A 25,200-nucleotide genomic window follows, 5' to 3' on the forward strand; every position below is an offset into this window, starting at 1 on the left:
TGGGTTTTTATCGATGGCCGTTGCCGGACAACGGCCATTACCAGGTTGTCCACATGTTTGGCCGCCAGACAGTGCCAGAGCGGGGCAGCATGGGGGTGGGCCTGGGCCTGGGCTGACGTGGTCAGCCTTTAATCCAATGGCCAATAGACGCCAACACGATGCAGCTCCAGCTGCACATCCTGTGTGTCCTCTGCCAACGTTTGATATTAACATGCGGCGGCGGTGGCAGCGTCTGCTGCTGCTTCTGTTGCAACAGTTCAGTGCAGCCGCTGAGTTTCACTAAAACCCTTTAGCTTCCGTCCGCTGCCTGCTGCCCGCCGTCGCGTCGGCCGTCTGCTGTCTGCCGCTTGCCTTCCGCCACCCGCCGCCCGCTGCTGGCAGCCTGTAAGTGATCAATGTTTGTCTATGCTCTGTGTTAGCCACCTCGAAAGCACCAGCCGTCCGAAAATATGCAACGCGCCCGGCCAATGGTCATTTGTACAGCGGACCCCAACTCTGTCCCACACACCACATAGTGTTGACTATTTGGCTATTTTCCCGCCAAAAAATGTTCTAAAATGCTAATAGTACGAATTATAGCTATATTGAATCATTGAGTTTAATTTTTCTAGCAATTTAAGTGTCAAAATCTCAAGATTGTATGATTTCTAATAGATAACTTCATGAAATTGATTTAGCATAGTCATCGATATACATACTCTCCCATACTTTCCCATCACAAGCAAGGTTATTCTGCATTTTTTTGATTTGCAACCAAATGCTCGAACGTTCAAAAACACAGGGGGATGAAGGGAAATGATCTTGAAAGGTCATTTAAGTAAAATTTCCCAAGATAAAAAAAAAACCATAACTAATATTGGCTCAACCCCCATTAGTATTTCATTTTCATATTGTTTATAACATATTTCTAAACACAAATTATTAGGACAGTTATTCACAAATTTGTAAGAATGTTTTCTTTCATATTTAGATAAAATATAATATAATATATATAATAAAAAAGTTTCATTAATGCTGACAAGGCAATATAAATACTGCTGCAGTTATTGGATGTTTCATTCAAATATCTTGTAAGAGGGATTTCTGAATAGGGATTGCATTTTCAATGAAATCATTGTCGAACTATAAAAAAGATAATAATAGTAAATAAAATTGAAGTTTGCTCTAGAGCAGCCTGCATAAGCTGATCAATAAAAATCAGCATAATGCTCGTATATACACATCTATAAGTCCAATTGAAAAATGATGGATATGAAAACAAAATTATAATTATTATTAATGAAAATTGAAAAAAATCAACACAACTTTTTTTCGAGAAATTTTAATTTGTTGTGTAGCTTTTTATAGCTGATCTGGCTTATCAAAGCGCTAAAAATTTAGCAGCACTGTTAACCACACATCCACACAGCGCCCCTCCACTCCCTTCCATTTCCATTGTAAACATGCATAAATTGTTGCATACTTTTGGCCTGAGTGGAGCTGTAGTTGGACCCATTTTGCTTAGCTCCTGATTATGTTTGTTGAGCCCAGTTGGCTTCGCACCGATGCGACTACTCAGTGTTCCAGCAGCAGCACTCGCAGCAGTAGCAGCAGCAGCTCGTTAACTGCCAGTTGACTTATTTGTGCCAGTGTTTCACGTTTGCCTGGCTAACACGAATATTTCACTTTAAACGTTTTGTCACAATACGCACACACACACGCACACACACACATTCATTCTGTGTAAACTAATTGGACAGGTGTCTGAGTACATCAAATGTGATTAGAAGTGGTTGAGGTGTGCTTGATCTACTTGACTAGTGATAGGCTAGCTAAGACAGCTAGGACGACTACTTATTAAAACCGAATTAAAATTAGTTCAATACGTGCAAGAACTGTTGCCGGAGTCTATTTCGCACCTAAACATTCGGAGAAATTTTGCAAACAATATATGCTTGCAAATTTGTTGCTGGTCGTTATGCAAAACATTGCTCGTAAGCGAAACTAATTTTACCAAAAATAGGTATTCGTTATGCGAATTGTAAGTCATACGAAGCGTTCATTAGTCGAGGGTCCACTGTATAAGAATGATGCTTAGCTATTTAGTGAAACACTTCGTTTCTTAGTTCATCTATTATTCCATTGCCCACTGCTTCTCCGACTGCTGTTACTCGGCATGCTTATACTTCTGTGGGTCTCTTGTTATAGTATTCATTCTCATCTGTTCTCCTGCTGCTGCGCTGCTTCCCACTAACGCTACTCTTTTTGCAGCTTCACCTGCTAGCTTTTCTGCACCAACTGCTCTTATAACTCTTTCATCTACAGCTCTTTCATAGTTTTTGTTTATCATTCTCCTTTTCAGTAACCTACTCCACTTGGTGCTTCTACTCTTTTTCCATGTACTGCTTCTTCTTCTCGTTTTTCTTCTAGATCTACTCTTTTCTCTACTTGATCACTCTGCTCATGCTGATTACTCATGCTGATCTCCCATTGTTTCCGGCGTCTGCGATTTTTCTTTCAATTGATTTACTCTAGCTTACCAAACCTCCCCTTACCAAACTAAGTTATTTTCGGTGCCTGCTATTCTTGCGCAGTCTAACTAATTCCCATCTACGAATTGCTTACGTATAATCCAAATTTTAATTACATAAAAGTGGAATAAAAAAACTAACATTGCAAATAAATGTGTTTATTGATAATAGAAATCTGGCAACATAATATGTATGTATTTCATTTTTTTTAAATTTTTTTATTTTTTTTTATTTTTTTAGTGCATTTGCAGTGCAAAATCGATTTGGCATAGCAAGTTAAAAAAAAATTCAATTTGATTTTTTCCATTTTAAGCATTTTGACAATATTTAAAAATGCATTGAACTTGCTTTACTCGACTGGCCTAATCATCATTTGCACAAATTTAAGGGAGTCCAGTGTCCATGAAATCCAATTAATACCCCTGACCTTTGCAGCAAGATCTGCTGTTTGGTATTTTCCATTTAGCCGGCTGTGAATTATAAATGAATAATATGACTTCAGCCAATTATAGAAAATGTAATCTACTCACCTGTTACCGCAATTGTGAAACCACCAACCAGCTGCATAGAAATCTGCGCAATTTCCAGTGAACCAATTATCGTGATCTTCATCAATTGTTGTAAATTTCTTATACAGATTATCAGCCATTGCATCGCCTGCGTCTCCAGTATAGTTTCCCAATGATTTTATTTTAAAACTATCCTCCTCTCCTTTGATGAAGAAGTGACTATATCGCGCATATCGAGATTCATCGTTAAACTTCTTCATATAAATGTACAATTCGTGTTTTCGTGACTTCGTCAACAAATGGAGCTTGTCAAGTCCTATAAAGAACTCTCCGTCCAATGCGCCAAAGCCCTTGCGATAATCTCGCATTGTGCGATTGAAGTCCACAGATCCGTCTTGACGACGCTGAATTACTGTCCAACCAGAACCAGCCAGACACGTGTCACAAGACACGTTAAAGGCACTCGATCCAGGCAGTTTTATTTCGTGTATACCTGTCTCTTTACCTATGCAGCTGGACAAATTATTAATTTCATTTTCCTTATCAGTTAAATTTTTCCTAAGTTTCCCAATAATTGCTGAATTTTCCTTTTCTTGCGATTTCAAATTCGATATTTCAGAATCTTTATTCTTTAAATCTACGATCAACTTGTTTTCAATTGCCTTCATTTCGTTTTCCTTTTCAGTTAATCTCTTCTCAAGTGAACTAATTTTAACTGTTTGATTTAATATTTGAAAGTCTTTATTCTTTAGCTCAACCATCCACTTGTTCTCAATGTTATTGCTGAAAGCTATTAAATGTATGATCTGATCAATAAAATCCTCTTTGATCAAGCAATAATTATCAAGTGATTCCATTTCTCGAAACTTTTTCGCTTTTTCTTTTCTAGGTTGCAACGATGAAACTTTTTCTATAAAGGGCTTTAGGATTCCAAAGCAATAACTGCCGCATTGCTCGTCCTGGTTTTTGAGGGCAGTGAGCTGCTAAATTATATGGATTGAATTCACCATTAACACTCGTAGCACTGCAACAACATACCGAATTCTCTGTTGTCTCACTCATTATCCCTGGTAGGGATAACAAAAGGATTGATATTAGCTTTTCGTATAAATACATTCTAAGTGATATACTTCACTCAATTGATGTTAATTTAAGACTGAATTTGTTTGGGGCGTTTGCTGCATAGTGAACCCTGAAAATCTCAAATTCGCCAATGCCTTATCAAGCAGAGGCCAGAGCTGAGCTTTAGGCGGAAATAGCATTGTGCTGTTATCAGTCTCATAATTTAATATGTATATATTATAATAAATAAAGTGCATACTTGCGTTTATTGTTGTCGACAAAAATTATTATCAAAAGTTTGTAAACTTAATGTTTAGCCTTAGCCTTGAATTCGTCTGATAAAGTAAAGAATATATTGGTTAAGGGTAGAGAGGGAAGAAATCCATCTATGCGTCAAATACATATGTATCTTTTCCTCTTTTTTCTGCATTACTCTCTCGCGCTTTCTCTCTTTACATCTGCCTCTCTCTCTCTCTCTGTCGTCATTATCTCTTTTCTCTCTCCCTCACTTTTTCTCTCCGCATACATATCACACTTTATTTCATTTTCTTTCAATCTAACTCTCTCTCTTTCTCTGTCTCTTCCCCTCACTCTGCATCACAAATCTGCATCTCAATCTCGCTTCCTATTCAGATCTTAATAAAGAATTATTTTTTGATAAACTTTCATCTCACTTCCAATCGTAGCCACCTCATAGATGACTTTATCATATTCTATAAATGCGAGATTTATACCTCATCCTTATTGATATCTTCACACTTGTCGCTTGTTCCTTTGATTCTGTTTTCCCTCAACTTTCTTCCACTTCTTTTACAAATCTCTTGCTATATCTAAAATCGCATTGCATTCAATAGCTCATATTATGTTGGGTTCGTTTTCTCTTTTCACTTAACTTTTTGTTTTCATTTCCAATTTCTTTAGCTACTTGGGAATTGCCATGCCCAACGTTGGGCGACTGCCTGTGGCTCTGCCACAGCAGGTTGTCGTTATAATTTTCTTACACCTGCTCATTTTGATCACCCTCTTTCCCGTTTACCTTTTGCCATAATATTTCCTTTACTCACTTCCGCCAGCTATTTTGATCATTAAAGTTTTTCCCCTTTAGCCACGCGATGCTGCGGATTCACCTCAGCCTTATCGTTCTCATTGCCGGCCTCGTCTTATTCTTACTCCTCTCTTTCTGTGGGCGTGGCATGAAATGTACACGCTTAATTTCTCAATACTGCTATTCGAAAAATTTGGCGAGATAAGCACATTTAGACCCACCACAACGCCTCCGCCAACTCGGCAAACTTAGACTTGACTTGGCAAATAATACGAACTGGCTTGCTACTTTGACTTTCTGTATTTAAAGCGTAAGCGTTGAGCAATTAAAGAAACCCCAAAACCAAAACCCAGCCCAAATTCCAAAAATCGTACAAAAAATAAGTAAAAATTTGCTCAACAGCATTTTAATGTCGATCGAAATGAAATTTTCGTACGGAAAGTTGCCCGCCTTGATTCCATATAATAATTACATACTTTGCCAAGTACAAGAAATTGCGAAACTAAGATTCAATAGTTTCTTGAGGATGTCGTGACGGCTCAGGGCGGAGGGATGGTGGGGTAGCATTTGGGCCAGACGGCTGCCTGGCCAATATTTACACTTAAAGTTTGCGTGTTAAGTGGATAAATTAATTGCGTGGAATTGTTTCACAGAGACTTCAGATTTTGGGCCAGAGCTGCAGTGAATCGAACGAAAATTGAACGAAGATGGCACTTGGCAAAGTGTAGAAAGAACACAAGTTTTTATTCAGTCTTTCACTTATTTGTTTTTGGCCAAAAATGAAATTGATTATATTTTGCAATTTATTCAACTAGAATTTACTTATATCTTGTAGCCATTGCTTATGCCCACAAAGATAGAGCAATTTCTTGGTCGAATACTTTAAATATTTATGTATTTAGCATAGGTGCGTCTGTCAATAAATATCTTTAATTAATTCCAACAGTTTCTCAATAAATCAGTTTATGCTAGTTCGTTGACCTTAGCTTGAGAACTTTTAAAGTTAGCTACATTAATTCAGAAATATTTCTAGATTTATAAAAACTCTTGGAGAAAAATATAATTGTAGAAAATATGTCCCAATGTGAAGATTTATTTAAACTCATTTCATTTAGCGAAAAAATAACTGATAAGGGGCATAAAAAGCGCAATGATTATATGTACATACATGTTATACGTTTGGTTAGATATGTAATTTTATTTCAAATTTAGAGACACAAATTTAAAAATGTTCAAAAGATTTTTTGTATTTAATACATAGTAAAATAATTTGTAAACTTTTATTTTAAATAAAAATTTTAAAGTAAACTAGTACGAAAGCTCTAGTCGAGACTGCTCGACTACGAGATCCCCTGAACCCTTCGAGCAATAGCAATATAATATTATGATTATAACATGGATATGCATGCATTTGCCAAAGCACAAGTCTCTAGTATTTGAAATACGCCTTTAACAAAGGTGAGGCTGAGGGGGTGGATATAGTGGTGGGGGGTAAATTTTAGCAAAAGCCGAAATTGTATAAATGGCATATAAATCTACATTAAAAATTTGGAGGCTTTAGCTTTAAAGTTGTAGGAGATATAATTTTATAACTGATTTTCGATAAAGTTTTTTATCGCGTGGTATACACGGACATTTTACAAAAAATATTGAGGTCTCTAGCTCTTGTATCTTCTGAAATCGACGCATTCAAACATACTGACAGACGGATGGACAGACAGACAGACGGACAGGGCCAAATCAACTCAGCTCGTCGCCCTGATCAAGAATATATATACTTTGTGGGGTCTGCCACGCCTGCTTCTGCCTGTTGCATATATTATTGTTACCATTATACCCTGATTTCCCATTTCAATGGGTTCAGGGTATAAAAAAAAATAAGAAAATTACATATATATATATATATATATATATATATATATATATATATATATATATATATATATATATATATATATATATATATATATATTTATTTATTTATTTATTTATTTACCTAAAACTCTTGCTTAATTTATGTATGAATTTTCACTTTACAAAGTATTTATATTTTATTTACATTTATTCATAATCTAAACTCTGTTTCCCTAAAACCGAATTATTGTTGAACAACATTTAAGTTAATTTTGGTTGCTGCATGCAGCAAAACACAAATAGGCCATAAATGCATTTGATTAAACAAATTGGGCGACGCGTTAAATCGAATTGAGGTTGCTGAGCAAAGTATCAAATTGCACATACGCCACGTATGTCCAGCAAAATAATTAAACTTTTCGGTAAAATATGCATTGCACAAAGTGCACAAACATTTTGCCATAATTAGATTTTGGATACGGCTTTTCCTTTTTTGTTTCATTTAAAATGTATGCGAAATCGGTAATGGAAAATTTTAACTACATTGCTGATAATATATAAATTTTTTGTTTGTTTTGTTTTTAGTTTGAACCTCGACTAGAGTCAAATCTATATATAAAGCTGCATAGCCCTTGGCGTTGAATGCGACAAGCGATACCCAACATGGATGAAAAGGGATTATATGGGGTGTAGCGAGTGGGGCAGGACTAGCAATGGGGGCAGGGGCTGCTGGAAGGGGAGCTGCTACCTCCCGGTAAATATCATGTGAGATACACAGCACACAGCCCTAACAGCTGTTGACAGTTGCATTAACCTTAGCTGTCAGCCGGTTGACCGGCTGAGCGGCTGAACGGCGTCTGGTTAGTTAGGCTGCGGTTTTTCCTGATTTTCCCTTTGCCATAGCCTTGACAAAGGGATTTTTCCCTTTTCGCTGTTACGGTCAAGTTGGTTCGCGTTGAGTTGTTGTCGGCCAGAGTTTAATTACATGCAGCAGATGTCTGAAATTCATACGATTTCTGTACTAATTTTTATGCTCAATAAAAATCAATCGATATTCTCACAGTATATTTGTGCTGCATATTTAAAGATACTTAACGGTAACGGTACAATACAATTAATTTAAATTCATTTTAATTTTAAGAAATCTTTGAAACTGTCTTAATAATAACCACTCTGCTGAGCTGCTGAGTCTACACTGATTAGCATACACTGTGCATTAGCTTATAAAAGACTCAACTCTGATAATTCCCGCCGGTATATTATCTGCGCTCTCAACTCTACACACGGCTAAGCCAAACGTGTTGTTCTCCCTCCCTTGCACTCGTAATAAATAGCAGCTGGTGGCCTTCCATCATTGATCCATTGTGTGTATGTGTACACTCTCTCAATCTATTATTAGAACAGCGCTCTGTTTGAGCTAAAGTGAAGCGTCATGAACAAAGAGATGAAATATGTTATCGCCTCTCACTCTCGCTCTCACGTGTGTGCTTAGCGTCTCACTGCTATTAGAGCCACGCTTATTGGTTCAGAGTATTCCATAAACATCTTTCAATTATGCACAGCGGCGTGCACAAAGGGAGCAAAACTATTCTCTCATCTCACTCTCACAATTTAAACGGTAACAGCCTTGCGTTCGCCATTGATCTGCTGTTCTGTGTGTGTCTGTTGCATCTCATTCCATTTATTAGAACAGTTCTCGATTCTTCTTCCGCTCACGTATAATAAGAAATGTATGCTGCTCTCACTTGCACATACGTCCGCACACATGTGGACGCCTCTCAGTCCACTCCTGAGTAAGGCATTCACAATTCGACATTTCACTCTCACCTATATGATCTACGCCTTCTATTTTCTGTTCGCCCTTTTGTGGATTCTATTTCGCTCTGAGCACAATTTATTTACAGTTGCTTCTATTTGAGTCTCTTTTGATGGTTTTGCTGTGCTCGCAGTTACAAGCTATGTATGTATGTATGTATGTAGATAATTAGGGGCTCTAAGTTAAAGCGTGAGTTATTTCTACGCCGACTTAGTCTGAGTGCGTGTGCTGTGCTGATCGGTTAGTTTTGCGCGAGTGGATAACAAAATTTGTTTCCTAACGTGTGCGGTATGTTGTTGTATAACACCTTTGTCACTGTGAAATGAAATGTGAAAATATAGTATAACAGATAGCAGCAACTTGCTTTACTCAACGCAGCATACGGTAAATATATGTACATTTCATACATATGTATATTTCTAACATTTTACATTTATTCTTGAGCTTTTTTTTATTTGATATGAATAAAACTATTGGTACAATCTGTAATCCAAGTATTTAATACTTTTAATTAATGGCTTCATGCTTAAAATTTGAATCCGAGGAAAAACAATTTTAATTAAATTTCCTTTTTGTGCAGTGCAGTAAGTTATACTGATGCCAAAAACTTTTGTTTTCGGTGTAAAAAGTTATTGTTTGAGGTTTGCGGGTCTTGGACGCATGTTTTTATACGCGAAATTGTTCGGAAGTAATTTTGTTTACCTTTTATTTTGCGGTAATTGTTTGCATATGCAGCTGACAAAATTGTCCCCCAACAAATAACAAATAACATACATATATATATATATATAAGACTGCACATATGTATATACATATATATGTATATGTATATCTAGTAGAGCACAAAGTTTACCCTCTGCTCGTAGCTAACCAAATAGCCTTAAGCTGTCAATATGGTTTGCTGGGGCAGGTGCTGAGGGGACTGAGGCGCACACAGAGACAACAAGAAGCGGAAGTGCGTGCGCGTGTGAGCTGAAAACCTTTTTAACTCCTACGCAAAGTGCAGCGACTCTTGATAAAAGAGTGCGGGGTGAGCTCTGATAATAGAGAAGGGTCAAAGGGGTAATAACGCAAATACACTGAGAGAAATTATATTTAAAAATTTATATGGAAACTTAACTTTTAAATTTGTGTACATCGGATTAAAATATATATGTAATTATTACACTTAAGTGTTATAAATGACAAGTCAGTTGTGAAATTTTTTTACAATTTATTAAATGTGAGAAAAATATAGAAGAACATATATTTTTACAGTTTTATTTAGGAATGTGGACTTATTAAATTTAAATATATAAATATTTAATATTAAAAATAACTTGATTTTTTAAATAACACGTATAATACATGTGGAAAACTTTTTACAGACAAAAGAATTAGGCTTAAATGGATTTTTTATTAAAATACTTTTTATTAGCATTAAAATTTAGATTTAATAATTGATAATTATTTTGTGTTGTTAATAATTCTATTTTATTGACACCTTAAGATTTTAGAATTTGAAATTATTCATCATATAATAAAAAAATTTTAATAATGAATACATATTTGCTTAAATTATATATTTTAAAATATTATAAATATTTTTTCCGTATTTGAATAATAGATAAATTAAATAATATGAATTTTTAATACTTAAAAATATATATATATATATAATATATTTCAATAGCCTTAAGATTTCTCCTTTTGTTTAAGCTTTTGTATTAATTATTATTTTTGAAGTCATTTTAAACATGATTATATTAGGCTAAATGCTAATTTGGAAAATAATGTAAAATTTGCTCTCAGTGTATTAAGTCAAAATGGCGACGGCGACCGCAGTTTGTTTTTAGCATTCGCCGGCGCTTTGATAAAGTGCAGCCACGCAGCATAAACAAAGTGGATACTCGTATGTGCACGGTCCGAACTAGTTGTAGTAAACGCCACGACTGCCGCCTGCCGCCATCCAACCCACACGCACATAAAGAGAAGAACAACAACAACAAAATTCCAGAGCTGCAGCCATAGTGCAGCTAGCTTCTTGCTCGCCCTCCCACTTCCGCTCTCTTCCTTTCAGGCATGCCACAGCGGGAGCTAGAGCAGCTGCTGTCACGACTCTTCCACCTGGCGCCTATCAGTGTAGTGGGCGTGGCCGCTGGTTGTAAGAGCGGTGCGTGTTTTTACGCTTGAAGTGCTTTCGGTAGCCGTTAATTGAAATGCATGCGGTGCCGCAGCCGATGGCTGCCGCCGTGTGGCCGCTCTTGCCTCCTGCTGTGGCAGACGTTGCTGCATTGGCTTCTGCAATTGCCAAACAGTCTAAAGGTGTTTGGCTAGCTTCTGCATTTACATGCCCGACAATTTACGCTATAGCGAAGGTATACATGCTGTTGGGTATGTAACGAATCGAATTAAACAAATGTAACTATTTGATGAAAGGGAAATTTAAAGAAGCAGAACTGCTCATAGAGATGCAATGGGAGAGGTCTATTCTCTAATCATAATTTTGAATTGAATATCCGCTTTGCCAACCATATCGCCACTCTTGAAACTAGAGAGTCTTGAAATTCGGAATCCGACATTCGTGTAAACCCTTAATTAAGTGAAAAGGGCTTCCCAATAGGTTCATTATGCGCATGGCGAATCGAAAAATTCATTTTCCGATATTGCAGTAGCCTTGAAAGTTGAAGTGATAAAAAATTGGAGTCTTAAATTTGGAATCTATACTCACGCGGACAAAAACAAAAACAAGTTGAAAAAGCTTTGACGAATATATCTACGAAAATTGGGGGCTTGAAAAATCGGATTAATCTATATCTCCTACTGTTTTAGAGCTAATGTTTATGTTTTTTTTTTATTCATTTATTTTTAATTTTTAATTTTTTTATTTTAAGCAATAATCAAAATATTAAAGTAAATATATATATTTAATTTTAATTCATAATTATTAAAAATTATTTTAATGTTTGCGATATCTACAATACTTACATTATTTATATTTAATTTAAATCTTTCAATTATGTATTTAAACTATTTAATATAAGTCAGCAATAGTTTCCTGCAATTATTTTCAATTTTATAAATATTGCTTAAGTTATCATTTTTGTTATAATTCAATTTACGTAATTGATTATACTTATTTATTTTTTTAAGATGCATTTATAAAGATTTCCTAGTTAAAGGGTATTTAAAATATTGTATATGCTATTTTGTTGCAGGTGTTAAAGATTTTTTTCTTTTGGGTGTTGTTAGTTTTGAAGTTATTGTTTGCTTTTCTTTTTTTTCTCTCTCTCTCTCTCTCTCTCTTTTTTTTTTTTTTTTTTTTTTTTTTCTGGCTCGTTTGGCTGTTGCTTTTTCGGCGACTTTTGCCTGGGCAGATTTTCGTTCTAATTTCTGGAGTCTTCTTTACTATTAAACACGCACATTTTGCTTCAAGTTGTGTGTGCTTTGTATCTGAGTGTGTGTATGTGTGTATGCCTTTGTGTGCTTGCATGTTTCTGTATGTATGACCGAAGTTATAGCACGCACATTTCAAGAGGTTTCTAATTTGCTTGCCAGCGGCTGTAGCAAATTCTAATTTATTCGCAAAACTATGTAACACTGTTTTATTCTCTTATTGCTTCACAGAGGGTGAAGGCAACCCTGCAGCGAAGGGATTCGTGTGTCTATATATATATGAGTGTGTGTGTGTGTGGGTGAAACGTTGATTAAAACTGCGCCAAAAACGAAACGTTTATTACATAAATAAAGCTGAATTGTTAGCACCCTGAAGCTATGATAAGAATAAATATAGCAAAAGGTGTTGATGCTGACCTGAAAATGTAATAAAAATTTTACGGAAATATTATTCAAAATTTATGCATGAGGTCAAAGACTAAAGTAAATGAAGCAATCTACTGCAAATTAAATGCAAATATTGCATTTTCATGTTTTCTTTTTCAAATAAAACTTTGTTTAATACAGAAACATAAATTTTGTAATCAAATAGGAGCGGAATAACCTTTTTTGCATTTAAAGATTTAATAATTATTGTTGATTTTTTTTATACAATTTTCAAACTTAGTTTCACTTCAGTTGCCTAAAGGAAATATATCAATATTATTACAAAGCTTGTATATGCCGATCCCAATCTCAAACTCAATTTTCGATGCGCTGCACTCTAAAGAAATCAGCAATAAGCCATTTCAATATGCACTTTGGCAATTGGAAAAGCAAGAGATGGGTGAGAGGGGTGATGGGGCGATGGGACGGCAGGCTTTAGGCAGAAGCATATTGTCAGGTTAAGACATGAAGCACGACTCTACTATGACTTGATAATACTTACTGATACTTAATGCCCGAGCTTACAATGTGCAAAACTGCCTATCTAGCCAAGCATTCAGTCAACATCATTCGGCTTATGGCGTCAGCAGTCCTTCACGCACACACACACACACACACATATAGACGAGATGGAAAAGCATTTTACAAAGACTTAAAAACTTTTGTTGTTGCTGTTGTAGTGAAAGCCAAAAGCCAACGATGCTCGGGCAATGCAATCAATGGCTTAAACTATGAGCCAAGGCCAGAAGAGTTCGAGTAGGTGGGCGAACGTTTCGACTTTGGTTAGGCAAAAAAGTCAAATGTCTAACAACTTGTCATACAAGCAGTATACAAACAGAGAGACACAGAGAGAAAGAGAGAGAGAGAGAGAGAGGGGTTCCAGAATTTCATAACAATTTTTGCTGTTGCTGCAAACTGACAGCCGAGTTTGGTTGCGTGAGCAATGTAAACAGCATATATCCATAAATTGCATCCAGAAGTACGCCTTCAAAGCTGGGCGTGGCGTCGATGTGCATGCCAGCCTCGCTGCTGTTTCAATTTAGCTGCCAACAAATTGATAAAAATTCAATAAAATAAATTTTGCAACAGTGCCTAAGTCGAAGGCAACTTTTACATCCCGCCCAGTTGCCATGGTTTGCGTGTGCGTACACCAGGTGGCGCTACTGTATACTCAATCGTATGCAACCAGAAACCAGACATGTGCGAAACTATAATGCGCTACTGAATACGATCAATGAATAGTAGAATATATATGCAGTCATAAATATGATTGTACAATAAAACTAATGAGTAACGATAATGATACTGATGATATTGATAATCTTTGTAAATATTAATTAATTAATTTATGATCATATTGATGAACTTCGTAAACATAAATGAGATATAATGATGAATACTCCTAAAAATACAATAATAACAATAATGATCACTAATGATGTTTAATAAAAATGACTAATCTCCAACAAATGAATCTTTTATAAATTATATAAATTATAAATAATAAACATGATAATATAAATTAAATCATGTTTGTGGACAATGATGATGATGCTGAAGTTTTTATATAATATAGAAGTTGAAAGATGAAAAGAGGAATACTTAAGATTAATGAATAAATTAATGAATACATGGTGACGATCATCATCAATAGAGATTAATTAATAATTATAATAATTAATAATTAATTATATTAATTCCCATAATAGATATAAATAAAGAATTATGTGGACATTAATCATGATTATGGGATGATTGAAAATAAAAGAGACATGGTTTTTCATTGCAGGGTGTTTAAATGAAGTAAGCAAAATCATAAGAATGATAGCAATAGTAATATTTATGAAAAATTATAGGAATAATGAAATAGTAGTCCATAGTATACCTTTTCTTTTGCAGGGTATTCAAATAATAAGCCGCATATGCGCTATTGCTCAGCTGCATTCTGGGTCTCGTCTGCGTTTTAAGTAATATGAAAAAGTTGCTATGCATTTTTCATGGACTGCAAAACTCGATTGCAACACTTACACAACGAAGACACACGCACACACGTACACTTGCGTACAGTACACGTATGTATTGTATGAGTCTGTGCGTACGCATACGTATTTATGGGATATGAGGTATATGAAAAACATTTGTGCCTACAAGTAGGCAATAGATTTACAAGTAGAACCAACTGCGTGTTTGTGCACATGTTGATTTTCACTCAGTGCGTTAACGCTGGCTGCCTTTTGGCCTCCTCCACATATGCTCATATTTCGAATACCCTTTAATTGAGCTTGATTAGTTGCTAATTCAATTTGTGAAGCTGGAAGTTGAATCGATGTCCTGATAAAAATATTTATAAACTCTGAATAGGGGTTTCTAGTATCCATTGTAGTTTTTCTTAACTTTTAAATTGAAAATTTCCTCGCATGAACCAATGTCCCGTATTTGAAATGAGTTAAATTATATTCAAATATTTTACTTAAATTTCTTTGAAGTATGTATTCAGCATCTTTTTCTTTTCCTTTCACTTTAGAGCTATTGACAAATTTTCCTTGCCTCAAATAGTGCATACTCAATTCGGTGCATCAGCGCTTGCTTATCTTTTGGTTTTCGATATGAAAACATGTCCTCAGGTTGTATGTGCACCACGTTGCGTATGAGTGCTGCTCAATGTTTGTGTGTGTAAATGTGCATATGAAGTAAGGTAAACATTGTTCATGATGGCAACGGCAACGACGACGAACAGGCACAAGTTGTGGCCCGGTGGGGTTGGGTAGATGGGGTACATAGGGTGGGGCCGAGTACAGGGAGACAGCGACTCAGCTGGCGTGAACTGTGACATAGCTGAAAGCTTCAAGCTGCGTAGCATCCATAATGCTAATGATATTTACTTTAAAGAATGACAAGCAGCAACAGTAGCAGCAGATGCTGTGAATTTAGATGATGGAAAACTCTTCAGAAATACATTAAGCTAAGTAGCGCGACTTGTTGGTCACTTGATATGGCTGTGTGACTTTGAGCGGACTTTGAGATTGATTTACCAAACTAATTGAGCAATATCGATTTAATTTCTCACGAATTTCTCTTGTCAGTTATATTTTGAAAGTAACTTTGTGAAGGCTTAAGTGAAATTTTCCACTGCAAATTCGACTGGCTGAGCCATGTTATTTATTTTGTCGGAGTTTCTGATGTTAATATAAGTAATTTTGAGAGATATTTAAGGGGACATATATTAAACAGGCAGAAGGAGGCATGGCAGACCCCATAAAGTATATACATATATTCTTGAGCTGAGTCGATTTAGCCCTGTCCGTCTGTCCGTATGTCTGAACTCGTCGATCTCAGAAGATATAAGAGCTAGAGACTCTTTTTCCTACGTCCCTGTATACCACGCGCATATGGAGTTTTGCTTTAAATATCGATACCTTTTCCTGTTATTTTGTTATCGATTAAAAACATTATCGAAAATCTGTTTTAAATATATATCTTCTTCATCTTTAAAGCTATATATATAAATATATTTTTTTTTTCTTTAAAGGTAAAATAAGTTGTACATAAATATATAAAAATATGCTATAATTAATAACTTCAATTTAATATTTTATTTAACTGATTGATTTTTCTGAAGCGATAACGTTAATGCTGAGAATTTTAATTATAACGATCGATTTCGATTTGCGGTAGCTCCTATTAAGGTAAAATTGTAAGGTACAATTTGCAATTTTCAGGTCTCTCTCTTCTGTAAGGTGATATATGTATATATTGACAAATCAAACAACAAATATAAAATACGTTTTCCGCCCTTTACCAATATTTTTACATATTTATTGAATAAACTTTGATTTTAATGCATTGAAACAAAATAATGCTAATTGTATAGATTTCACCACAATTTAATTATTAAAATGCCCGCTAAAAATTACACTTAAATTTCTATTGCAATTTAAATAAGCAACTCAAAAACAGACTTTGCCTAAATAACAAATTAAAATTAAATGTGTGCGTCGAGCACTCGGAATTTATATAACAGTAATTGACAGCCCATTTGATTTGAATCATTTGTAAATTGTGTTGAAAAAATGTTCATGCTACAAGCAACACGCATACACACACACACACACACACAGACGGAAGCCATGAAATATGCAACACATTTGTGGAATCAACATGTCCATATACATAATATAAACCAATGCATACGTTAAAGTTGATTATCATAAGCCAAATATTAAATGCAACTGTTAGCAATAATTGTGGCAGTATAATTTCTTTATCCTGGATTTAATAAAATAGGCGTCAATTAATAATAGGCAAAGCACGGCACAGGTATTTGTAGCTCATGCTGCAATGTTTTTTTAGCTTAATTTAATTTTTTTCTTTTAAGTACGAAAAATTGTATACTATATTTATATAATTAAAATATTTAAATAATTACAAATATTTATCAAACACTTTTTAATATAATTTTTAAATTTTTACTTTTTTTTTTTTTATTGAAATCATGAATAACATAAATAGAAATATTAATGGTGTTAAACACATTATATTATATTATATATCATATTTATATTTAATCCTTGATGATGGAGTCAGCAGATGTGGATATTTCAAGCATTCGATTCCATCTCGCTCGCTCCCAAATTTAAACCTAGTCAAGTTTCGCTTTGCGAATACAAATACATATAGATGTCATTATTGAACACTTAAAATGTCATTCAGAAAATGGAACAAAAGTTATTCAATATATTTGCTAAAAGCATAGCCCAAAGTATTTGTTGTTATTGTTGGCGTTGTATATATAAGAGAAATGAAATGATTGGACTAAGTGTATGCTTAAATAGGGCACTACCGACTAGAGCAAGTCTTACTATAAATAATGTTAAGTTTTTGGTTCTCCTTTACAGAAACTCACACTTTTTGGCAATGCTTTGATCCATTTGCAGTTGAATTCTAATCAAATTTTGAAGATAAGAACAACATTTTTGAAACACTAAATAGTTCCTTCCTAGATACCTTTATATATTGTCGAAAAAAAAAAACAAAAATAGTAATACCACGCCACCAAACGTGTTTTCATGCGATTACAGTGGTGCTCAACATGAGCTCGACGCTTGTAATTAAATCCTGATTAAGTTCAAGGGTTCTGTGAGAGCTCAACTCAACTAGCAAGCGAATGGATTTGCTCATTGTTTTTTGGAGTTGACGCAAAGGCGTCTAGCATTGATAAGGGGGGCGTGACAATTATTGGCGATAAGCCGTCAACACTTGACTCGATAACAGAAGCGGCGCGACGCCCAACAGGGGGGCGATAAAATTTTGTTGCCTAGTGTAATGCTTAACGATTGTGTTCATTGACTGGCTAACGATTTTGTTGAATAGGCTAATGCGACAGACTCATCGAACTGCTGAACTGCTGATGTGATGTGCCTGTGCGTGTGCTTGTGAGTGTGCGTGCGCGTGTATGTGGGTGTGGGTGTGTATGAGTGAATGCATGAGTGTGAGTGTATGTCATGCTTAGCGAGCAATATTCTTGGTAGCACTAATCGCACTTCGAATCGTCATGAATCAAACAACACTTCGGCCTCCTGTGCGTGATTTGTTCAACAATTGTTTTACGGCTGCTCAACAATTGCCCAAAAATGTTAAAGCCAGCCATTGGGCGGGCCTATATAGCTAATCATTGCATGGTTTTTAAAGGTGTAGATGTTTCTGATTGAGTCATTGTAAGCCAATATTAATAGTACTTCTCTTCAAGAATTATCCGTTCCATATAAAAATCATTTTTAAGTTTAGTCAATTGAAATAATTATTTACATATGTACATATGTTTGTATTTTAGGTCTGTCATAATTTTACAATTATTAATTTTTTATTATTTATTTGCTTAGATATATTTTTAATTATTGAATTATTATTATTATTATATATTATATATTTTTTTATCACATCATTGTTTTGTATATAAATACACGCCTATGCCTAGTCAACGCTTTAGTAATGTGGCGTGAGCAACTGAGTATAAATAAATTTACGGAATCTGCAGGAATATGCAAGATATGCCAAAAATGGCTGCTTTAAAGCTGGGGCACAGTTTTCCACTTAAATATACAGCCTGGTCGTACAGTCAACAACCGATGCTGAATCATTTGGCACTGCAGCAACAAATCAATGCAAATTTCATCTTACACGCGATTACCAACTATAAGAAATCACCGCTCGAGCGCAAGACTCTGGACTTTATTGACAAAAAGTGGCTGTGGCGCGAGTTCCGGTATCGAGACGGGCAAATACGACGTGACTACATGAATGCCAACTGCAATGGGCATATCAACAAACAGCACGAGTACTTTCAGCAGGAGCTGTACGCGCTCATTCATGAGAAATATATGGCGGTTCGCAGACGCATGAGTCGCGACAAAAGGAATCTGCTCAAGTGCGCAGCTTCCCAGCCAGCTGGGCAGCATGTTTACCAGGCAGGCCAAACAGCAGCGGATGTGGCGAAACAACAAAAAGCGAACAGCAAGAGAAAATAGAATAGCGATACGACTAGTAGATATCCTCTACTTTGCTGTAAGGTAGTTCTCCAAGAAGCTTAGGAAGTTGATTTTACAATTATACTAAACTAGAAATAATTATATTAAATATTACAACTGTATTAAACATACATAATTCATAGTATGTATACTGTTGAGCTATCGAGATTTTTCGAATAGCTTTAAATTATTAAACGATTGAATTTACTTAGTGATTAGTTTATTAGCGATTATTTGAGTTTACAGAGTTTATGTGATAGACGCGAGCAAGCGACTAGGCTGTCGTGCTGTCCGCTACTATGTTTGTAATAGTCAATCTAACACAGCATCTGCTCTAAACAAGAGTTAATTGCATACTAATTACAATGTACGCGAGCCGGCGGATTAAGCTGAGCCGGTGCGTGGGTGAAAGAGACAACGCAAAAGGGAGAGCGTGATCTCCGTTACAAATTCTCTTACATGATAACATATTCTATGAACTGCCGCTCTTAATTACAATGAAGCGATGATTGCTGAGCCCAACATCCTCCCCCGTTGAAGACTTAGTCTTCAACAGAATCCTTAAGGGGGCAGCAAGCAGAGCTTATTTGTAGCTCTTCTTATCTCGCCAGCTTCTGTTTTTAGTAGGGCTACCCGTGCAACGCCATCACTTCCAGGGATAAGTTCGATTATTCTGGCTAGTGGCCACTTAAGTGAAGGTAGATTCTCATCCTTCACAAGAACTATGTTGCCAACAGCCAAGCCAGGTTTGGAAGTTCTCCATTTCGCTCGCTGTTGTAACAAGTTGAGATATTCGTCCCGCCAACGAGTCCAGAACACCTGCTGGAGATAGCTTACGCGCTGCCAAGCATCCAAACGATTAAAATTGAGCCCTGTCAGGTTTGGCTCACTGAAGGACGAAGGAGGGCCACCGTTGATAAAATGCGCAGGAGTCAACACGTCTATGTCTGATGGGTGCTCTGAAATCGAAACTAAAGGGCGTGAATTAACGACAGCAGCGATGTTGCAAACCAGTGTGCGAAGCTCATCGTAAGTTAGGACGGAGGACCCAACACATCGGTAAAAATGATGCTTCGCTGTCTTCACTGCAGCCTCCCACAAGCCACCAAAGTGAGGTGATCGTGGAGGGATGAAATGCCATTCGATTGAGTCTGCCAAACAGAAATCCTTCACAGCCTTCTGGTGGGTGTCTGACAGAAATAGACGCTTCAACTCCTGAAGCTGATTGCGGGCACCAAGAAAGTTTGTGGCGTTATCCGACCAGATTTGACTTGGCTTTCCTCTGGTGCATATGAAACGTTGAAGTGCATGCAAAAATGCCGCGGTAGTTAAATCCTTGACTAACTCCAACCAAATAGCCTTCGTAGCAAAACAAATAAACACACAAACGTAGCATTTCACAGGCGCCTTGTTTCGTGACTCAGGCTTGTAAAAGAAGGGTCCGCAAAAGTCGACTCCAGTCACTCCAAAGACCCGATAGCCGTCGACTCGATCCTTGGGTAGATCTGCCATTATGTGTTCAACGAGTCGGGGCCTTGCACGAAAGCAAATTACGCATCTCTGAATTACACTGGCTACAGTTTTTCTACCTCCAATTGGCCAATATTGGGAACGAACCAACGCTAGCACTGCTCGGGGACCAGCGTGCAAGTTTCGCTGATGGAAATGCATTATGATGGCTCTAGTTACTGGATGAACTTTGGGCAAAATAATTGGATGGCGACTATCGAAATTTAAAGTTGAGTTTTTGAGACGACCATCGACACGTAGCAGCCCAATCTCATCAAGGAACGGTGACAGCGAGGCTAGACTGCTGGATGACGGAACCATTCCTTTATTTCGAAGAGCATTTATGTCGTCTGAGAGATGTGTTCGTTGAATCATTCTTAACAGTATATGAGTGCCGTTCCGGATGTCTGCTAGGGTTATTCCTGGACCATGACTTTTTTTAATAAACTTTGATACGTATGCAAACGTACGCTGCAAGCGGCCGAAAGAATTCACAAACTTGCAGTCCATAGAGACATCATGGACTGCGTCCTTTACAAGAAGCACAGTTCTTCGACGCTCAATTGAAGTTCTTTCTGGAAGTGCTGAGACTGGCCACTGAGATCTGGGCTTACAGAGGAAACCTGGACCGTTGAACCAATGTAATGATGCATTTAAATCCGAGGGCAATGCACCCCGAGATAATATATCCGCGGGATTCAGTGTTGTAGGTATATAGTGCCATTCCATTGCTGATGTGAGATCTTGTATCGTGGCGATGCGATTTGAAACAAAAACGTTAAATCGTCCGGGCTCGTCATTGATCCAAGAAAGCGCAACAGTAGAGTCAGACCAACAATGAAACTCGCCTGCGAAAATGCCTAAGCGAGCCACTTCATTCATTAGACGCGCAAGCAACTCTGCCCCGCATAGTTCCAGCTTGGGAACCGTGAGCGTTTTTAGAGGCGCAACTCGAGACTTAGAGCAAAGCAACCTGCTGATGGTATGCTGACCTCTGGATACAATATAAATGCAAGCTCCGTATGCCTCGATGCTGGCATCGCAGAATCCATGGACCTCAACCTTCGATCCTGGTATTAATGATAGCCTGGGAAATGCACTACTAAGACCATTGCCAAAGTTGCTGCAAATGTCTAGCCATGCAGTGTGACATGCAGACGGGAGACTCTCATCCCAATCAAGTTTATGCCTCCAGAGTTGTTGCAAGAAGATTTTAGCTTTCGTTATTACTGGGCCGACCAGGCCGAGGGGATCATAAAACCTAGCAATAGACGAGAGAACAGAGCGCCTGGAGGGCTTAGAGGCTGAATTCAGGGCTAGATATGAGAAAAGAAGTTGATCAGATGCCGGATCCCATGCAAGGCCAAGTGTCTTTGTAATGTCGCTGCCATCATTGAACCTAATGAGCGATTCCTTGTCGCAGTCTGTTACGCCGTCCAGCACCATGGGATGGCTTGAACACCACTTCCTCAATTTAAACTTCCCACATGCCAAGATTCCAGCTGTCTCTTGCATAACAAGTCTTGCTTCTTCGACTGAATTTCCTCCACTAATCAAATCATCAACATAGAAATCGCGAAGCAGTACGTCGGACCCGACTGGGAATGCGTTCCTTTCATCTACGGCAAGCTGATGCATGGCGCGCACAGACAAAAATGACGCTGGTTTTGTTCCATATGTTACCGTATCAAGCCTGAAAACTTCCAACTCATCATCTGGCGAATTCCTCCATAAAATGCATTGTAGATAGCTGTCCGGCTCAGGTACTTTCACGCAACGATACATTTTGCAAATATCGCCGGTGAGTGCAACTGGATAAGATCGGAAGCGCAATAATATGTCGACTAATTTTGGCTGAATGACGGGACCTGACATTAGAATGTCATTCAACGAATGCCCAGTTGTTGTAGATGCAGATCCATCAAAGACGACGCGAAGCTTGGTAGTTGTGCTATCATCCTTCAGAACGCAGTGATGAGGAAGAAAATATCTGCATAGATGGAATGAATTTAGAGGAACGCGTGACATGTGACCAAGTTCAAAATACTCTTTCAGAAATGCTGAGTATTGAGACTTTATATGCGGCAAACGACTCAATTTCTTCTCCAAATTGAGAAACCGATGTCGCGCTTGCTCATAAGAATCTCCAAGAAGCTCGCAACTAAGCTTAACAGGCAGGCGTACTGTATATTGGCCACTAGCCAATCGATTGTAATGCCTCGCAAAATGCGCTTCGCAGTCTGAGTCTTCCTTGCTGAACTTTACAATGGAATCGCTGCAGCGCTCAACTTCCCAAAAGCGACGAACGAGACTGTCCAACTTGATATCAGCACAGGAGTCTGTAATCGGATCCAAAGGCGTCTTTGAAGCTATTAGCACGGAGTTGTGGTTGCGAGCCTCGCCACCTGATACAACCCAACCAAGACGAGTCTTCTGTAACAATGGAAGTCCAGGCATCAACTTGATTTGTCCCACACAGAGCAAATCATAAAACAGGCTAGCTCCGATAAGCAGATCTACTCGTTGCGGCCTATGGAAAGCTGGATCTGCCAGCACTATATTTTGCGGTATGCTCCAATTGCTCGTATTCACATTAGAACTGGGCTGCCTGCCAGTTATATTTGTAGCTACCATAGCCGTTATGCTAGTTGTATATTCAGATGCATGAGCTTGAAGAGTGAGGCAAATGCTGCTGCCATCCATGGCAACATTGGAGTCGCCTACGCCGCATACAGATGCCACCGATTTTGTTCTCTTAAGTTGCAGGAGATTCGCAAATCTGGCTGTAATGAGATGTAGTTGAGAGCCTGAATCTAAAAGCGCACGACAAGGAACAAGCTCGCCAAACCGATTCCTTGCCAGAACCACTGCGGTAGCCAGGAGCACAACATCGCTGTGCCGATCCTTGGATAAGAGAGTAGTGGCTGGTGCTGAGGGCTGAGGGATGGTCTGTACTCTTGATGTTGAAGATTGTTGATGGGGCGGAATTGCTGCCTGCGATGTGCTGGAGTGGCCGAGATGAAGAAGCGTATGATGCTTGACTCCACAGACCCGACAACTGCGCGAGCCACATTGTCGCGACTGATGACCTCCCTTGAGACAATTCAAACATAAGCCAGCCTTTCGGACCTCATTCAGGCGAAGACTAGGAGACAAGTTTGCGAATCTTGGGCATTTGTAGATTGTGTGCTCAAGATCATTACAAAAATTGCAACTGTGAGTACTGTGGCCGGTTACGAGAAATGCTGATCTACTGGTAGCAACCTTACTGCAAGAATTCATCGGCTTACTTGACGAATAGTTTGTAAGAGCAAATTTCATCGATTCCAAAGTACGGCAACGAAGCTCAAGAAATGAGGAGACTTCTTCATATCTGGGTATCTGAAGAGCCGTCTCTGAGTTGTCCAATTTCTCTTCCCATTTAGCTTGTGAGGCCTCATCAAGCTTCTGTAGCAGTATCTGAGCAATCATGGCACTGGCTATCTGCTCTGTTGTGCCCAGACTACTGAGCGCACGCATATGGACATTGAAGCTGTCAGATAGCTCACGCAGCTTGATTATGGATCCGTTTTCTACTCTTTTGAGACCTAAGATCTTTACGATGTGGGCCTGGAAGATTAAACGTCGGTTATCATATCTCTGCTTTAATAAATTTATGGCAATTGTATAATTATCATTAGAAATTTCCAAAGAGCGAACCGTATCCAACGCTGCGCCATCGAGGCAGGACCGGAGGTGCTGAAGTCTTTCCATATTGCTGATTTCTGGCCGACTTTCAATGATTGTAGAAAACATTGAGTAGAAATCAGCCCAATTAGCATATCCACCGCTGAACGTAGGTAACTTTAATGGCGGCAACGCAGGTGCAGCCTGCAATCTGGGAGCGGATGCGCGAGGAGGGTCACTTGGACGGCTAAACGTGGAACTATGATGCACTTGAGCAGTACGACTTTGCACTTCGGACATTATTGTTGACTGCATGACCATTATTAAATCATCAAAGTCAGTGCGCAAATTGCTGGACATCTCAGTAAAGTCGAGCTCCTCTAGACTTTCATGGGCCTTGCTAAAGGAGTGGCTTAGCTTGTCGATATGCTCCAGTAGAACATTTAGAGTGCTGTCACTGTGATCGGCAAGAGCATCTGAATCGACCTTGATTGTAGCTTTTTTACGCGTTCAAATACCGACTGTACCTTGAGCTTATAAAACCGCACGCGATCTTCGGGAGCAACTGCACTAGCATCTAAATTCGCCATGACGAGTACAGCAAGAGCAACACGATAGAGTTCAAAGTCGTTGGTGCGAGCGCGATTGCAAGAGTAAGTAAATGTATATATGCTATAGCGCAGACTTGGAATAAGTCGTATTTGTCGAGCAGAGTACTTGCAACTTTAATAAACTGGCAAAGAATTATATTATGGTACTCAAATAATATACACGTATGAATTGTTGCACACCGGTACGATTATTATGGACGCGCTCGTATCGAAGCCGTGGCGAAAAAGTGCAATGTCAACGAAGAATAACGGCAAGCATGTAATTACACTGTGCTTATGCAAACTTAATCACT

General features: G+C 37.8%; 4 protein-coding genes across 5 annotated transcripts; 1 reads left to right on the top strand and 3 right to left on the bottom strand.

Annotated features, from left to right (window-relative positions):
• Positions 1 to 2,652: 2,652 nt before the first annotated feature.
• Positions 2,653 to 4,182, bottom strand: LOC26527280 (fibrinogen-like protein 1). 2 transcript variants are annotated; one of them, XM_015165240.3, is made up of 3 exons: positions 4,058 to 4,182; positions 3,041 to 3,999; positions 2,653 to 2,980 (listed from the first exon to the last, which is right to left on the bottom strand). In XM_015165240.3, exons 1-3 carry the CDS (start codon positions 4,133 to 4,135, stop codon positions 2,860 to 2,862), a joined length of 1,158 nt encoding a protein of 385 aa, XP_015020726.1. In that variant the 5' UTR covers positions 4,136 to 4,182; the 3' UTR covers positions 2,653 to 2,859. The 2 variants fall into 2 exon arrangements, with proteins under 2 accessions (XP_015020726.1, XP_015020725.1); XM_015165239.3 differs by having other exon boundaries at positions 3,041 to 4,002.
• A 14,471-nt stretch (positions 4,183 to 18,653) lies between these two features.
• LOC6576549 lies at positions 18,654 to 19,121 on the top strand. The gene has a single exon (XM_002002502.4). The coding sequence runs from the start codon at positions 18,654 to 18,656 to the stop codon at positions 19,119 to 19,121; it is 468 nt and encodes a 155-aa protein (XP_002002538.3).
• A 561-nt stretch (positions 19,122 to 19,682) lies between these two features.
• On the bottom strand, positions 19,683 to 20,633 carry LOC122757298. Its single transcript, XM_044009093.1, has one exon. It carries the CDS (start codon positions 20,631 to 20,633, stop codon positions 19,683 to 19,685), a length of 951 nt encoding a protein of 316 aa, XP_043865028.1.
• Positions 20,634 to 21,163: 530 nt separating this feature from the next.
• LOC122757299 lies at positions 21,164 to 24,886 on the bottom strand. The gene is made up of 5 exons (XM_044009094.1): positions 24,819 to 24,886; positions 24,330 to 24,753; positions 22,678 to 24,239; positions 22,314 to 22,620; positions 21,164 to 21,253 (listed from the first exon to the last, which is right to left on the bottom strand). The coding sequence occupies exons 1-5, from the start codon at positions 24,884 to 24,886 to the stop codon at positions 21,164 to 21,166; spliced, it is 2,451 nt and encodes an 816-aa protein (XP_043865029.1).
• Positions 24,887 to 25,200: the final 314 nt, after the last annotated feature.

The sequence above is a fragment of the Drosophila mojavensis genome, unplaced genomic scaffold (genome assembly GCF_018153725.1).
Source record: "Drosophila mojavensis isolate 15081-1352.22 unplaced genomic scaffold, ASM1815372v1 contig_36, whole genome shotgun sequence".
Classification (NCBI taxonomy): domain Eukaryota; kingdom Metazoa; phylum Arthropoda; class Insecta; order Diptera; family Drosophilidae; genus Drosophila; species Drosophila mojavensis.

What these genes read in the sequence shown, in the direction of transcription:
- LOC26527280 (XM_015165239.3), bottom strand. Translation starts at nt 4,135, where the DNA reads ATGTATTTATACGAAAAGCTAATATCAATCCTTTTGTTATCCCTACCA. An exon ending in GTGAGACAACAGAGAATTCG is followed by an intron (nt 4,003 to 4,057) that starts GTATGTTGTTGC and finishes CATATAATTTAG; the next exon opens with CAGCTCACTGCCCTCAAAAA. An exon ending in TTTCACAATTGCGGTAACAG is followed by an intron (nt 2,981 to 3,040) that starts GTGAGTAGATTA and finishes TATAATTCACAG; the next exon opens with CCGGCTAAATGGAAAATACC.
- LOC6576549 (XM_002002502.4), top strand. Translation starts at nt 18,654, where the DNA reads ATGGCTGCTTTAAAGCTGGGGCACAGTTTTCCACTTAAATATACAGCC.
- LOC122757298 (XM_044009093.1), bottom strand. Translation starts at nt 20,633, where the DNA reads ATGGCAGATCTACCCAAGGATCGAGTCGACGGCTATCGGGTCTTTGGA.
- LOC122757299 (XM_044009094.1), bottom strand. Translation starts at nt 24,886, where the DNA reads ATGGCGAATTTAGATGCTAGTGCAGTTGCTCCCGAAGATCGCGTGCGG. An exon ending in ATGGCGCAGCGTTGGATACG is followed by an intron (nt 24,240 to 24,329) that starts GTTCGCTCTTTG and finishes TTAATCTTCCAG; the next exon opens with GCCCACATCGTAAAGATCTT. An exon ending in AAGTTTTCAGGCTTGATACG is followed by an intron (nt 21,254 to 22,313) that starts GTAACATATGGA and finishes TCAACGGTCCAG; the next exon opens with GTTTCCTCTGTAAGCCCAGA.